The sequence below is a fragment of the Falco biarmicus genome, chromosome 3, assembly GCF_023638135.1.
Source record: "Falco biarmicus isolate bFalBia1 chromosome 3, bFalBia1.pri, whole genome shotgun sequence".
Lineage (NCBI taxonomy): Eukaryota > Metazoa > Chordata > Aves > Falconiformes > Falconidae > Falco > Falco biarmicus.
The window spans coordinates 113,520,541-113,534,816 of NC_079290.1; the positions used below are offsets into that span (position 1 = coordinate 113,520,541).

General features: G+C 39.1%; 1 protein-coding gene across 8 annotated transcripts in view; it reads left to right on the forward strand.

Moving 5' to 3' along the window:
• The window catches only part of RERE (arginine-glutamic acid dipeptide repeats), a 254,366-nt gene that overhangs the window by 134,059 nt on the left and 106,031 nt on the right, over window positions 1–14,276 (forward strand). For 7 of the 8 annotated variants that reach the window (XM_056331900.1, XM_056331902.1, XM_056331895.1 and 4 more), the window contains exon 6: window positions 1,337–1,441. In XM_056331900.1, the coding sequence (XP_056187875.1) occupies window positions 1,337–1,441 (105 nt within the window). Of the gene's footprint in view, window positions 1–1,336; window positions 1,442–7,879; window positions 8,053–14,276 lie in introns of those variants that run through there. The other variant, XM_056331903.1, reaches the window with a different exon arrangement.

Sequence of the window (14,276 nt, forward strand, 5' to 3'; positions counted from 1 at the left end):
GTGTTTTCCTTGCCTGTAGTAGTTGATGTCATTATCTGAGAGTTCATGTTCCAAGGTAAAGTTCTTACTGGTGGCTGGTTGGTAAGCCTTTCTGAAGTGCTTTACCATGAAAAGATTAGGAATTGACTCAAGCTTAGCATTTCAGCTTTCTAGTGCAGCTTTTCAAGTACATAGTGCTTTTAAGCTCTGCTGAGAAGACTAGGCAAAGGGATCCAGTATTATTACAGGCAAAATAATTACTTGTCTTGGTGTACTGCTGGCAACAGCACTTTTCATTCTATTTTAACCAAGACTGGCAAACCTTTTTACAATGTTTAATAAGCTCCGTAGTAGCTTGCTTATACTAGCAAATACTACCCAATAAATACAAGTGAAAGGAGATGCTATCTGTATTAATACTAGAAAGCTTGACATACTGAAAAAGAGTGAAAGCTTGTGCTTTGTTTATTACATTTAATCAGGTTTAGATAAAAAGCACTGATTCTTTGGCTGTCTGGCCTGTTTGTCTCTGCCTGCTTCTGATCTGATTTACTTGGTGGCAGTAAACTGTGATGCATTGAATGACAAAACACGAGCAGCTGTTGAACATAAACCCTTGTCCAACAAACCCCTGAAAAAATGAGATGTAACTTCTTACAGCTAGTCCTAATGCTCATCCTTAAGGATAATGACTTCGTCAATGAACTATATTAAAAAAAAATTGTCTGTTGTAGAACAAACTAATAAATCCCCTTTTCCTTTTTATTATTTTTTTTATTAAATGTCATTGTGTTTTACTCTTATATATGAAAGCAGAAGGAAGAAACTTTTATGTGTTCGGAATTTGCATTGTTAGGATTGTAGTCTTGCTAAAACCAGCATAGCTTTGCTTTTTATTTGGAAGAGTTATTAAAATGAAGGTTTATTTAGCTTTCTAAATAAAAAGCTGACCTCCCAAATAACATGAGTAGTAGAATCTTTGAAGCTTCCTTAATGACCTAAGTGTAAACAGGACTGTAAAAACTTTGAAAATAAGACATTTTCAGGATTGTATTTCTAGGGTAGATATTGTTCGTTAGTCTGATTAAATTTGGGCTCCTCGGGACTGTGCTGGCTGAATGAGAATTTATGAATGTTTGCACAACATCACCTGAGACATTGTAAATGAATCTTCTTCCTTTTCCACCACGGGAAGAATCTGCATGGTTATTTGTTACAACAGACTTACATTTATGATGTTTTAGTCATTTATGAGAACACAAGGATGTCTGTGCCTTATACACAGATTGTAGTGGCACTTAAAAAATAGCTTTTATTCAAGATACAATTCTGATACCATTTTCCCTCTTTCTTGCAGAGGGAAGTGTAATATCTCCCATTTCTCTGACATATTTGCTGCTCGAGAGTTTAAGGCCCGAGTGGATTCATTTTTCTACATACTGGGCTATAATCCAGAGACAAGGTAAGTGATGTGACTTTAAAAAGCAAGCTTTACCACTGATCTAAGTCTGTAGGACCAAGGAAACTACTAATGGGAAGAAAAGTTAAAATCAAGTGTGATGCTGACAGGAAGGTGGGATGGAAGGGTATGAAAGGGAGAAGCTGCATCTTCCTGCTGTATGTATAGAGAAAAATTAAGAGTAGGTAACAAAATTGTGAAATGAGTTGTGACATCCAGTTGAACGTCTGTGTAAATAACGTACTGCTTACAGAACAGGTTTTTAGAACTGTGAAATGTTTTAAAGGTTGCAAACATTAGCAGGAATAGGAATTCTTAGCTGTCTTAAACGCACACCCCTGAAAATACTTTTAAAATATGTTCACATCTTCTAGTAAGCAATGTTGAAATTTACTCACTTTTAAGAAATCAAATTGGAAGTTCTTAGGTGTGGAAGTTCATGCTTTGATGTGTAAACATTCATATAGAGATCCATATCAACAATTCATAGTTTATGCTTCACTGGCCTAGAGCAAATTCTAGATACAGAAAGAACACTTTTTTGGGGAATTAATACATACTTGAAGAAGGTACGTTAGGCATGCTCTTTCATTTCACAGTTCTTTCAGTCTGTCTAGGGGTTGGCCAACCAATCTTCTATCTCAGCTGTGTTTGGAAAGCAAAGCTGAAACTAGATTGTACCTTCATTATTTTTCAGGTCCAAACCATGACCCTTATTTTTATCATTTATGTAGTTTTATAAACACAGAGAATGCCTTACAAATACCGGCCTTAAAGAATTTGCTGTCTAGGGGCGTATTTCAACTAGCACTTGAGTAGAAGATTATTAATGTGTAACAGGGCTCAGCAAGGTCTGTGCTGACTGAAAGTTTCTTTCTGTGCAAAACCATAATTAGCTGTGGACCTCGATTTCTGGAGATATTGGCGAGAAAAATATTATTCTAAGCAGGGATTAGGTAAGCATGTAAATAATGAATACTTGAATTGTTATATGGTGGATTCACTGTTTTTAATGCAGATATGAATCTTTATGCTTCAGGGCATAGCCAACCTCTTAACTGCTTGCAGTTAGGAAGAAACTCCCTATGTGGGCGTATTATTATGTAATAGCCTATTTATGAGGCTTCCTGTACCTTCCTCTGAAGTGCCTTAAACTGTCCGTATGTGTGAGACAGGCTATTGGACTAGGTAAACTCCCTTAATTGATTCAGTTTACATTCATAGCAGGTACTGTCAGTCTAAGTCCCTAGGAGGCAATCTTACTAGTGTGTGGTGCTGAGGTCTGGGAAAAGGGCATGAAATCCTGTAATGTTTAAAAGTACAATATGTTAAACTATTTGTGGTGGGTTGGTGTGGGTTTTTTTGAGTGGTCCCACAAGGTGACATGTTTATGAAGGCTGTCATGATATACATCTCTGATATTCAGCAGTGTGCTTGACCCCTGTATTTAACTTTGTCGCTTTTCTTCAGTGCATTTAGTTTTGAGGGTGTGACTGTTATAAATACGCTATTTGTATTGGTGTTGGAAGTTTTGTGTTTAATGGATGATTTCTCTTTCAAAATGCCATTTATGTGAGTTGTCAGTGCAGTTTTAAACCCACACTCTGTGTAGAAGTAGCTAGAAGTAGCTGTTAATTCTTCCAGCTATTAGAAAATGACTGAGCCTGAAAAGATCAATGGAATGACTAAGCATGGTGCTTAGTGATCAGCTAATCACTCAGACTAGCCAGTTCTCAAAATGTAGGTTTTTCTTCATTTGGTTGCAGCCTGGGGTTTTTTTCAAGTCTGTGTTTTGTCTGGGGGGTGGGGTGGGGAGGAAGGTTTAGAAAAAGGAGCTGAGTCTAGCTTGCTGTGTGTTTGCTGCTGCTTTATAATGCATGCTTCTTTGAATACCTACTTCTAGCTGACCTGTTGGTGGTTTGTCTATAAAGACAAAACCATCTTCAGCTTAATCTGCTTTTCTAATATAGCGTTCTTTTCCATATGGGAAGGATGGAAAATTTTCATGGTAGCTTGAAGTAGTAGTATGTTTTAGATCACGGTCTGAACCTTGCATTCACACCCCCTCAACTGACTTGTAGAAACATGTGATAGGGTATGTTCTTAGACCAAACAAGTGTGAGCTGTTGCATCTACAAAGATACATCTCTGTTTGAGGGATTTTATTTTGTGTTCAGCATTAGATGCTCATATACTTATCTGCAATTCTCAAATGCAGTTCAGCGTGTTGGGAATCTGACTTTTTCTTCTGTTTTGACATGTTCTGTTTGCAAAACAACCTGCGGATCCCCAAAATGTCCAAAACACTGGTGTGGTGGTGTGTAGCAAGAGACACTTTCAGTCTTGGAGCACACAGTGCTAAAGGAAACTATGTTTTGTCCTCTTCTATTTGAAAGCTTGCTGACGATAGGTTTAGTTTGGGAAATGCCAAGAACAGTGATTCTGTTGTTGATCATTCTGTGGTCTTGAAATGGTACATTTGTGTGTTTTGGGGTAACTTTTTTTATTAACAGTATATATTAAGCTGGGTTTCTTCTACAGAGTTTGGTAAGATTACACGCTATGTTTCGGTAATTCTCACATCACTGAGAAAAATCTGATTGTGGAATAAAAACCAAAAGCAATCTTAAAGCTTGAGGCTGGGCATTATCATCTTGAATACAGTTAATCAAGCTAGTAAGTAGACTTGAAATATGTTCCTGGCTCTCAAGAGTGTGGAATACAAGCTTAGTGGATGTATAGTCAGCTGAGAAAGAAAATAAATTTTATGCTAAGTACTTTAAAATAATTAATATCATGTCTCTTCAGAGAAGTGGCTGCTCTGACACTGACTAATTCCACTAACATGGAATCCCACTCAAACTTCTGGGTTCCCCAGATGGCCGGATGAAACCAATCTTTATCAAAGGAGAAATGTTATGTGACTTGTATATGCTCTGAAATTAGTTTAGAAGCGTTTCAAAGTGTAGAGAAGAACAGTCAAGAGACACGACTGAGCAAAGAAAAACAGACCTGTTGTACCGCTTCAGAAAATCAGTAACTGCACCAGCTTGAGTTAAGCTGTTGACTTGGGTGTTTGAGTCTGAAATCAGCTCTGCCTGTTAAAAAGTAATATGTAGCAAGGCTTGGAAATGCTGTTGAACATACCGCTTGACCTCAGACAGCTGTTTTTCACCAGCTTGTGTCTTGCAGTCATTTACTACAACTCTAGTTCTTACCCTATCTGTGGTATAGTTCCATATGTAGCAGAATCTGGCAAGAACTTCTTCCAGTCCTTCCTTTTGAACTGTGACATCCTGTATGAACTTACAGAAGCAACTTTGAACTATCTCATTGAAGGATACAGGCGTGCCAGATGCCACTGTTGGCATTGGACTGTTTTTGTAGTGTACCGGCAAGTACTAGGCAATCAGTTCTTTGATCTCAGGAGTGAATAAATACATTATGAAGTTTTGTCTGACACTGACAACTGTAAGTATACATAGATTCAAATGCTACAACATTCTTACTTGGATCTAGAAATAATCAGGTATTATTTTAGTTTTCATCATCCTGAATCAAAATTACTCTTCCACAACACTGTTTCACACTGTAGAACAAAATACCAAACGTTCAAAGCATGGGTGAATTTTCCAAGTAGATGTTTTATGAAAGACCAGGATCTTGACAGTGTTTTTATTCCACAGTGTGTGCTTTTCCTTAATTTTTAATCTTTTTTTCTTCTGAAGTGGTGTTCTGGGGTGATGTGAGCTAAATGAGTATGGGTGTATCCCTGAGGAGTGCTCCCAAGAGTGAAATGGAAGGTGACTTGCTTTCTTTTTCTTGTCCTTCATAGTTTACTATTTCATGTTGTCTGGTAAGGGTTTTCTACTGGAAGTCTGAATCACTATGGAAAGCGTAGTGGTAGAGTACAAGTTCTCAGGTCTAGAAACAGATGGGAATAGTCTTAGTTTTTATGAAGTCAAGAAGCCAGTGTGGAGTTGTGTTTAAGTAGGATTTTCAAAGCTTCCTCTTAGTGTTGCCCTTCTTCGGAAAAGAACTGTAGTGGAATGATAAATTGATACCTGGAACCAAAATGTGAACAGAAGCTAAAGAGGACTAAGAGGGCTGTGAAGCTCTGTTTTGCTATTTTGATATATTGTCTCGTTAATTTTTAGCAGTCAGAATATATTGATTTTACACATATAATAGTGCTAGGGCTGTGATAGAGTGTAATGATCATAAAGGTTTTTATATGTATCCATATTTACGTCTCAAATCAGAACCTTAAAATGAGTCCTTATTATGCTTACACTTAAGTAGAACACTGACAGTTTGTGGTGTATTTTATTTAAATAAGACAATTCCTAGAATGTATCGCAAGTCCAATTTTTTTTTCTTTAAATAGGTTTAGCAATTTTACATACAACCAGGAATCCTCCTAATGGGGAAAACTGGGGACTGTTTGTGTGGTATGCCCATGTGATGTGAAACAGACTGCTTCTGTATGTCTTACTAAATTACAGCGAAGTTGGTTTGTATCACTCTGGTCTAGTATTCCCAGGAAAGGATTATGGAAGATGCTGAGCACCCCTTACTTCATGTCAGTAGGTATTGTCATGTATTGGAAGTGCCTTGCAATAGATTACTTTTACGCAAAGAGACAAAAATATCCCAAAACCTCTATTTATCTAGATAAAGGGATGTATAACTTCCTTGGATTATTCCTTCTGGCTGATATCACACTTACTAATATAACTTGGGATATGTTGTTTCTATGTGTTTGTATCTCAATTTATCTCTGAACTGGAGGGTAGCATAAAAGCTGAGAATTTTATCTCAAATTCATGGTGTGAACTTCAGGAGAAAAACTTAATCCAGGACAGCAGTACCAAAAAAATCCAGAAATACGTTTCAGCTGTAGTTGAAATGAAGGCTAGATACATTTGGCCTTATAAGTGTTCTTACTTAAATTTGTCAGCTGGTAAAGACTGTACAACGTATTTGGAGCAGTTATCTTTTTGTAGTCTGTGAAAATTTGATCGGACAGTTGTTCTGAATGTGATGCCTCCCGTAATATTTTTATAACAGAAGTGAGCTAATAGAATGTTATGGTGGGTTTGTTTGTTTGGGGTTTTTAGCAGTTTATTATACTGCAGTTCTAAATGCATAGCCTAGTAAGCTTAGTACTAAAAAAAAAAAGGGGAATTTTTATCATGGTTGGTTGTGTTTGGTGTTAAATTTATTTTTAATTTTTTTTTTCCCTTTTCAAGTGTGAGCAAAGCCCCTCTCTCCTGTATCTTAGGGAAGGGCTACTTCAGATTATGAGTGAGCTTTGGTAGCATCAGATAGTTTCAGCAGAGCCACAGCAGCTGTAATGTTCAAGATATGAACATTTTGAGTTCTTATTGCAGGTTCATTGAAGGAGCCCAGACTGTGTTGTTGAAGGTTCCTGGGCAACGGGGTGGGAGGTAACACAATATGGGCAACAAGAAAGGTGTATTATCCAGCTTACAATTTTTTATAATTTAAATTTTGTTGTGATAACATTTTATCACTGGATTATTTTGAGAGAGAAAATTTGGGATTGTTTTGTAGCCTGGTATGTTTTTACTTGGTCTTTTTTCTGTCTTAAAACTCAACATCTGAGAAACTTCTTATTCTTTTCTAGGCTCGCAGTAAGTTCAAGTATCTCAGATGCTCTAAAATGCAGGCAGGTATGCTAATTAAAGCATTTTATGCTGTAGGGGAAGGGATATTACTTTCATATAAAAGGGTAGCTAAGAATTTTTTTGAAAATCATATCAGTGAACAGGAGTGCAAAAGATCAAGGATGATGTAGGAAGTTCAAGCCGTGAGTGAAGTCTGGCTCCTCTTGGGCTCACCTTGTGTCCACACGTGCTGACAGATGGCAGCGGCATTGTTCTTTGAGAATTCATATTCTCTAAAGGGTCTCATATATTGCATTATTGACGGGTAGAATAGAAGTATTTTGTGAATCAGCTTGCTGCTTTGTTTCCTAACTGATATATTGTATGTTTAAATGTGAAGCTTCTGTCATTTGCATTTATGAAAACCTCGAAGCCTTTTAGTCAATGTGATTTTTTTTAAAAAGCTCATCACAAACTAGGGGAAAAAAGATTTTAGAAGCCTTTTTGAAATTGATGTGTATTTCCATTGGAGAAGATTTAAGAAGTGCTGGAACACAGACCTCCAGACTTGGAACGGCTCTGCTCTCCGGCGTTGGCTGTATCAGATCCCCCAGCTAAGGCCCCACTTCCCTGCACACTAGCTTGGTATGCAGAAGCTGCGGAGTCTGTTCAGTGCGCTTTATTTACGGAACCAGCAGGGTTGAGATTGATTGCGTTGTAAGACAGTGTGTGGATGAGGGAGGGTCACAGCACATGCTCAGTCCTGTCAGTCCGAGGGCGAAGTTTCTGCGTTCTGCGTGCAGGCTTAGGTCATAGCACAAGCTCAGTGAAAGCTCTCTGAGGTCTCTCAGACTGCATGTGCCTCCATTTTGAGTTGGTAGAGTGGAAAAGGCAGAGTTTTAGCTGTTAAGTAGAGGGCTCAGGAATACATCTAAACCCACAAGAGCCTGTCATAGTCATGGATGATCCATTCAGCCCCTGCAGGTAGGCTACATCACTCTGGCCTCCCCTAAACAGTGATGATTTTTGCTGTTGTTTGTGACTTCTGAAATGTTTATGAAATCATTTCATTACTACTGCATGTTCCTCAGAACCTTGTAATCTCACATCAGCTTTGCTGTGCAGCTGTTCGTATGGTGCATGAGGGCACTGAGCAGGGAATCTGCTGGCTAAGGGGTGCATGTAGCAAAATGTTGAAGCTGTGTGGTCTTATTTGTAATTTTATATTCCCCACCCCCCACCCCCACCCCCTGGTGCAGTTTGAATTTCAGTTGTGCTGTCTGCATGCCAACCTTATGGCAGGTCCTAGGGAGCCGCAGAGGCACTCTGTGGGATGCAGCGTTACTGAAGTGGCCGTTAGGGAACGTCTGGGCCTGTGACAGGCTGTTAGGATAATGTTCCAGGGAGGGTCGCAGGCCAGCAGCCGTTGTTTGCTCGGAGGAAGGGTGGCTCTCGTTCCGACCCAGGGGCAGTGATCCCACTGATACTTCCACAGGTATTGAGGGGGGTGGGTGGGAGTTAGCCAGCATGGTTCTGCTTGCTTGTCAGTCACATGCAAATAACACACACGCTCTTAAAATGCAGCAATATTGTCTTATGCACTGAAAGACTTGTGATGTGACAGCTGTGTAAGCAATACTCACGTCTGTTTTATTGGGCTAGGAAAACAAATTTTTAGACTGATGTGAATAAAACAGAGGACTTGAGCTCTACGGTTTTGTGTGATGATAGTATGGCTGCAACTGGCTTTGAGGTCCTTGTGGGACAGTCGTCAGTGACTTGTCACTGCTAAGTGTAAATGGGGTTGAAAGGAGTTGTTTCTGTTGAGTGGGAGTAAACTGGATTCTGTGGTGTGTTCTCGTTCACAGTAGTGTCTGAACTTGTGCAAAACTGGGTGCTGTTCTGTTGTGGCCCTCTGCCTAGCCCACTGGCTTGCAGAACTGATGTTGGCACCGTGGGCTCTGTTGCTGAGGGGAAATGCTTCTGTCAGGGTAACTTGCTAGTTACTGGAGCATGTGGAGTTTGAAGGTGACCGGATGGGCTGTGCTGCTTGTAGTGAAGTCGCTGGAACTTCATAGCAGAAGGCTGACTTCAGCACATGTAGTCGTTTACCTCTGCAGTGTGCGTTACTGGGGCTACCTCCCTCCTCTTGCCAGAAGCTGGGGAATGAATGATGAGTAAAACTGCGTAGTTTTGCCCATGTTAGTGCCGTGTCCGTATCTGTATGCTCTCTGAAGTGTCATTCCCTTTTCCATTGCCTTTTACACCTATAGAGCATAAAACTCAAGAACATCTATTTAGTGTGGATCACTGGTCGTTTTTGCCATTGGCTGAACAAAAGTTGTGCTAATGGTTATGGAGCACAGTTCCCTTGAACATCAGTCTTGCTGAATCGCCCCGTAGTTGAAAGGGGTGTCTCTGTAGGCCTAGGCTTTGGAAACTTTCTTATTCCTCTTAAAGGAGCTACTTGAATACATGTACAGGGATGTGACACTGCCCTGTAGGAATACAAGGATATGACACCTGGTGTCCTCAACATTTGTTTTAAATGTTGACTTCCAAGCGGAAGAGAGTGAATGTGTTAAGGGATGGGAAGGGTATGAAGCAGTCTGTGCTGGTTTTTAGTGATAATTTGTGCATGTGTTAAAAAAAAGGCTTGAAAAAAACGCTTATAAAAACTATAAGGTTAACTAACAATAGCACAGGTGGAAAAAATGAAAATATGTATAGGTTATAACAAAACAAAATCTGATTGCCAAACAGAAGTATTACATTTGGCAAAACAAGTACTGCTGGAACAATATGCCAGGTAAGGCATTCTTCACTTAAATCACTTGCACATGAAAACTTGTGGATGTGGTGTTGGTTATATTGGCTTCCTCTTGAAGGGTGTCTGGTGTCTGTGCTGTACAATTGGATGGCTCCTGTTCCTGGCAAATGTATAGATTTTTTTTTTTTTTTTTTTTTTTTGGTTGCTGTGGCAGTATTCCTCTCTCAGCAGGCTTTCAGAGATTGTGAGATCTCGAGTTTTCCTTTCCATGTGCTTCAACACCAAATGTCTTCCGCCAGTTGTGGGGTTGGTCAGCCAGTTTCTAATGAAAGCAGTTCTTCAGGCTTGTGCATAGGTGTACAAGACTGTTTGGTTTTCTGTTTGTGTTACTGCTTTCTTTTTAAAATATATCTCCCTTGCCTGTGCCCCGCGCCCCCCCCCCCCCCCCAAAAAAAAAAAAAAAACACAACAAAAAAACAAAACCCCAACCAAAAAAACTCAAAAGCAACCCCACAACCCAAAAAACAACCAAAAACCAAACACCCCCACCCCCACCCCCTGGTAGTAGCAGAAGTAAGGCTGTCTGCTGTAAGTTATCTGTGGTACTGGCAAGACAGTCTGCTGAAAAGATCCTTTCTCCTTGATCAAGCTGTGGAGTGTGCTTATTCATTGCTACTGATGGTGAAGTTTTAAGCTGGCTAGATGCCCAGAAGATTCTCTCCAGTTCAGACACTGTTGATAGGTGGTCTGGTGACTTAGAGTTCCACTCCAAATTCCAACTGTTTGAAGTTAGAAGTATATTATGGGGAGTGCTTGTATTTTGTCTTTTGGATGAAGAAATAGCAGGCAAGTACATTATAGTCTTTCCATTGTTCTGGCTTCGATTTTAATTGTTTTTTCAAGACCTAAATCAGTAAGATTACCTCTCCCCCCCCCCCAATTCTTTAAGCTGTAATTTGTTTTAATGAGAGCTTTGTATTTCCAGGTGTATGGCAGAACTATATCCCTATCTTCAAGCTTGTTTTATGATTTGCAATCTTCATGCTGATAACCTTTAACACATGCTGTTGCTTCTCCACTTACCTGCTGTTGAAGGAAGCTGGAGATTTGTGTTGTCAAGCAAGCTAAGAGACTGAGTGGTAGACCATTGCATCTCACCATGATGAATGGATAGAAACAGATGGGAATGATGGGAAAAAATAACTTCTAGGTTGGTGCCAGATTCTACTGTCCTGCATGTAAACTGTGATTGTACTGAAGATACGGTGCTGATGTAGTACATAGTCTGTTTTAATAGTGAGTATTTGCTCTGGAAAGTGCAAAGGTACTACCTGGCCATTTTGGAAACTATACAGGATAAACACTTAAAGTGACATATTTCCATGCTGAATTCATTTCCATATTTACTTATCAGTGTAAATGTTGCTTGTCAGTAAGTAACATTCTGGTTCTATTAGAATCACATGTAGAACAGATGAAAGACTTAGCATCATGCAAAGGTTTCCACTTACTCATTTTTTTGAACTTGTGATCAAAATACTGGTGTCTTCCTTATTTGAAGGGAAACAAATATTGGAAAGCAATTATTAGAGAGAAAATCTACAAGCAAAATACTACTCACAGAGGTAATTCCTATGTGGAGAGAATGCTTGTTTCCTTTGCAGTAACTTGTCTCTAAGAATGGTTGTTTTATGATTGCTTCCATGCTACCTTTTGAGTAGGGGATAATACTTCTAAGGTCTCTGTAGTCTTTTTTCTCGTATATAAACCCAATGAAAAATACTGTTATCTTGAAAAAGCTTTGCTTGTCTGACTCAGACTTCTGTAACTACTTCCTTTTCCAAACAGGAGCAGAACACAGGGTCCTCTGCTTCCTTTAAAGTTCCAACACAGCAGTCAGCAGGTTTGAGCTTGTACTCAAGGTAGAAATGTTAGTGCATGTTTATTCATTCCATCTTCAGATTGAGCAATCACTGAAAATGCTCCCGTATAAGTTCATTTGCCTGAAATAAGGTTTGGTTTTTCACTCAGAATATGAAATTGCTTGTGCTTTTTTTGAAATTATTATTATAACACACTGTTACAACAGGTTTTAAACAGAACTTAAACTTTCTAGAGGCTGACTGGTAGCAAGAATATTTTCTGAGCATTAAAATACTGCTTCTAGAACAGAAATTAAAAAAAGTTTAAGGCACAAGTGCAAGCTGGACACATGAAATCAGGTAACAGGTAATTTTTTCACGTGGAAAATAATTGTTGGGAAAAGCTAACAAGCCATTGTTTAATCTGTAAATTTGATATAGGTCTCAATGTAATGAAAACAAAACCATGTAACTAATTCATTGTGTTTAAGCCAGAATTTCAGTTTGCTGGGGGGAGAACAAATTCTGTTATTTTTAGGCACCAAACTCACAGGGGTTTTTTGGTAGTTTGGGGGTGTTTTGGGTTTTTTTTTGTTGTTGAAGGTTGAATGGCCTGAACCTGATTGTCCCTTTTTTGTACTTTGAGCTGTGTAATGTAAGAACATAACATGCATAAGAACGGTGGTCTTGGGTCAAATTGAGGATCCATTTGGCTCAGTATCCTGTCCCCCAACAGTGGCCATAAGCAGATGCTTGGAGGAACTAAGAATAGAGCCATGGTGTTTGACAGAGGCTTACTGTGTTTGCAGACAGTCTAGTTTGCAGTGAAATCCTACAGCTTCATTAGTGCTACAGAGGAGCAAATGTATGTAAAGGTTTGTCTCTCTGTTTCATAGTTAAGTCTCTGTAGACGGAGGTTGCATGCCTCGGATGAGGGAGGAACATGGCAAGAGAAGTTCTGAGTTTTGTTTTATGGATGCACAATATAAAATAAAACAGAATGTCCTACCAAATGGAACTTTTGATTGTAATGCCAGTCCCTTTCAGGCCCTGATAAACTATTTTTCAACCAGCTCAAGTTGGAGGGGAGTAATTTTGTTCTCTCCTGTTTTGTCCCTTAGAGATGGAACAAAATGAGCCTTGCCAGATGTTTTTAGAACTGCCTCTGAAGGCATTTTTTTTTTCATCTTGGGTATTGGACCATTCGCATAAAAAGATTTTATTTTAAAACTACTACTTTATACTTTGTCTTTCCTGACTACTTTAGATTTATATTAATTTTACAGAAATCACAAACATCCAGGAATTGCCTATTATGCTTTCAATTTGTTTCTGATTATCTTTGCCAATAATAGTGACCGTTTGGCTACATCCAGTGTTAAAGTGTCTGATTGCAATTTGTAAATATTCTGACTATAATGCATATATCTAATCTGGGTTTGGTTTTATTTAGTAAGCTGTCGATTTTCTTACCAGGCTTAGTAAATAAACGCAAATCTTGAAGAATCATTGCTTCGTGCTATAGCTTGTTATTGCTTATTAAAAACAAACAAAAAAACCAACCAACCCCCCAAACCCCTACATATCCTAGCTTTACATTGTCTTTCCTCTTTTAATCTTTTTTCATGTAAAAATAATGACCCCTTCCAACTGTTTTTGCACTGTTCCTTAATGATCAACCTGTCCTCGCATTGTGATGGCTGAATACATAGTAATTGTTATTCTGGTACCCCTTCTGGTCTCAACTTCAGAGAGCCCTGTCCCGTGCTACAGGCCGTGTTCCAGGGTGGTGAGAGCTACTTAGACTGACAGCACTTCTAGTTTAATTGTTGAACCTTCCTTTGCACTGTGAAGCTTGCATTTGTGGCGTGTCTGTTGCAGTAGGTAGTGGGTTGTACCAAGCTGATTTTGAAACCTTTGTTTTTTTGGGGAGCTCCAAAGAGAATAAGAAAGACTGAGGGGTGGTCTGTGGCTGAACGATTTGGCCGGTTTAAAAACCTTTCTCTGCTCAAGCATCCCTTGAGTTTAATTACAGATCTCCCCAACATACAGAAGTGGGAATGATTGTACCAGGAGTGGTTAAATGGGTAGCACATTATGCTGCCCTGTATGTGATTTTGTAGTTTTGTTGTAGTGTTGTTTTGGTGGTGTGTTTTTTGATTTGATTTTTTTTAACTTAATGGCAGCATTGATTTATTTTCATGTTTTCTGAGCCTTTGCTGGCTAGTGTTTTGTTTTGGTGGTGTGGTTTTTGATTTGATTTTTTTTTAACTTAATGGCAGCATTGATTTATTTTGATGTTTTCTGAGCTTTTGCTGGCTAGTAGCAGATGTTTCAGAAAGCCAGTGGAAGTCCAGTATGTGGTGGAGAGCATTCATTGAGTGTGTGGTGACCACAGCAGAACAAAAGTAAGCCATGTCTGCTGCCGGGTGAAATGAACTGATGAAGAACATAATTGGTTTAGTGTGGTAACAGGAGTAGTACCATCTCCCTCACCTCCATCTTGGGCATGTAAGTCATTATAAAAAAAATGTGCAGTTATTACAGAGCTTGTTTCTTGCTGAACTTAGGGTAGC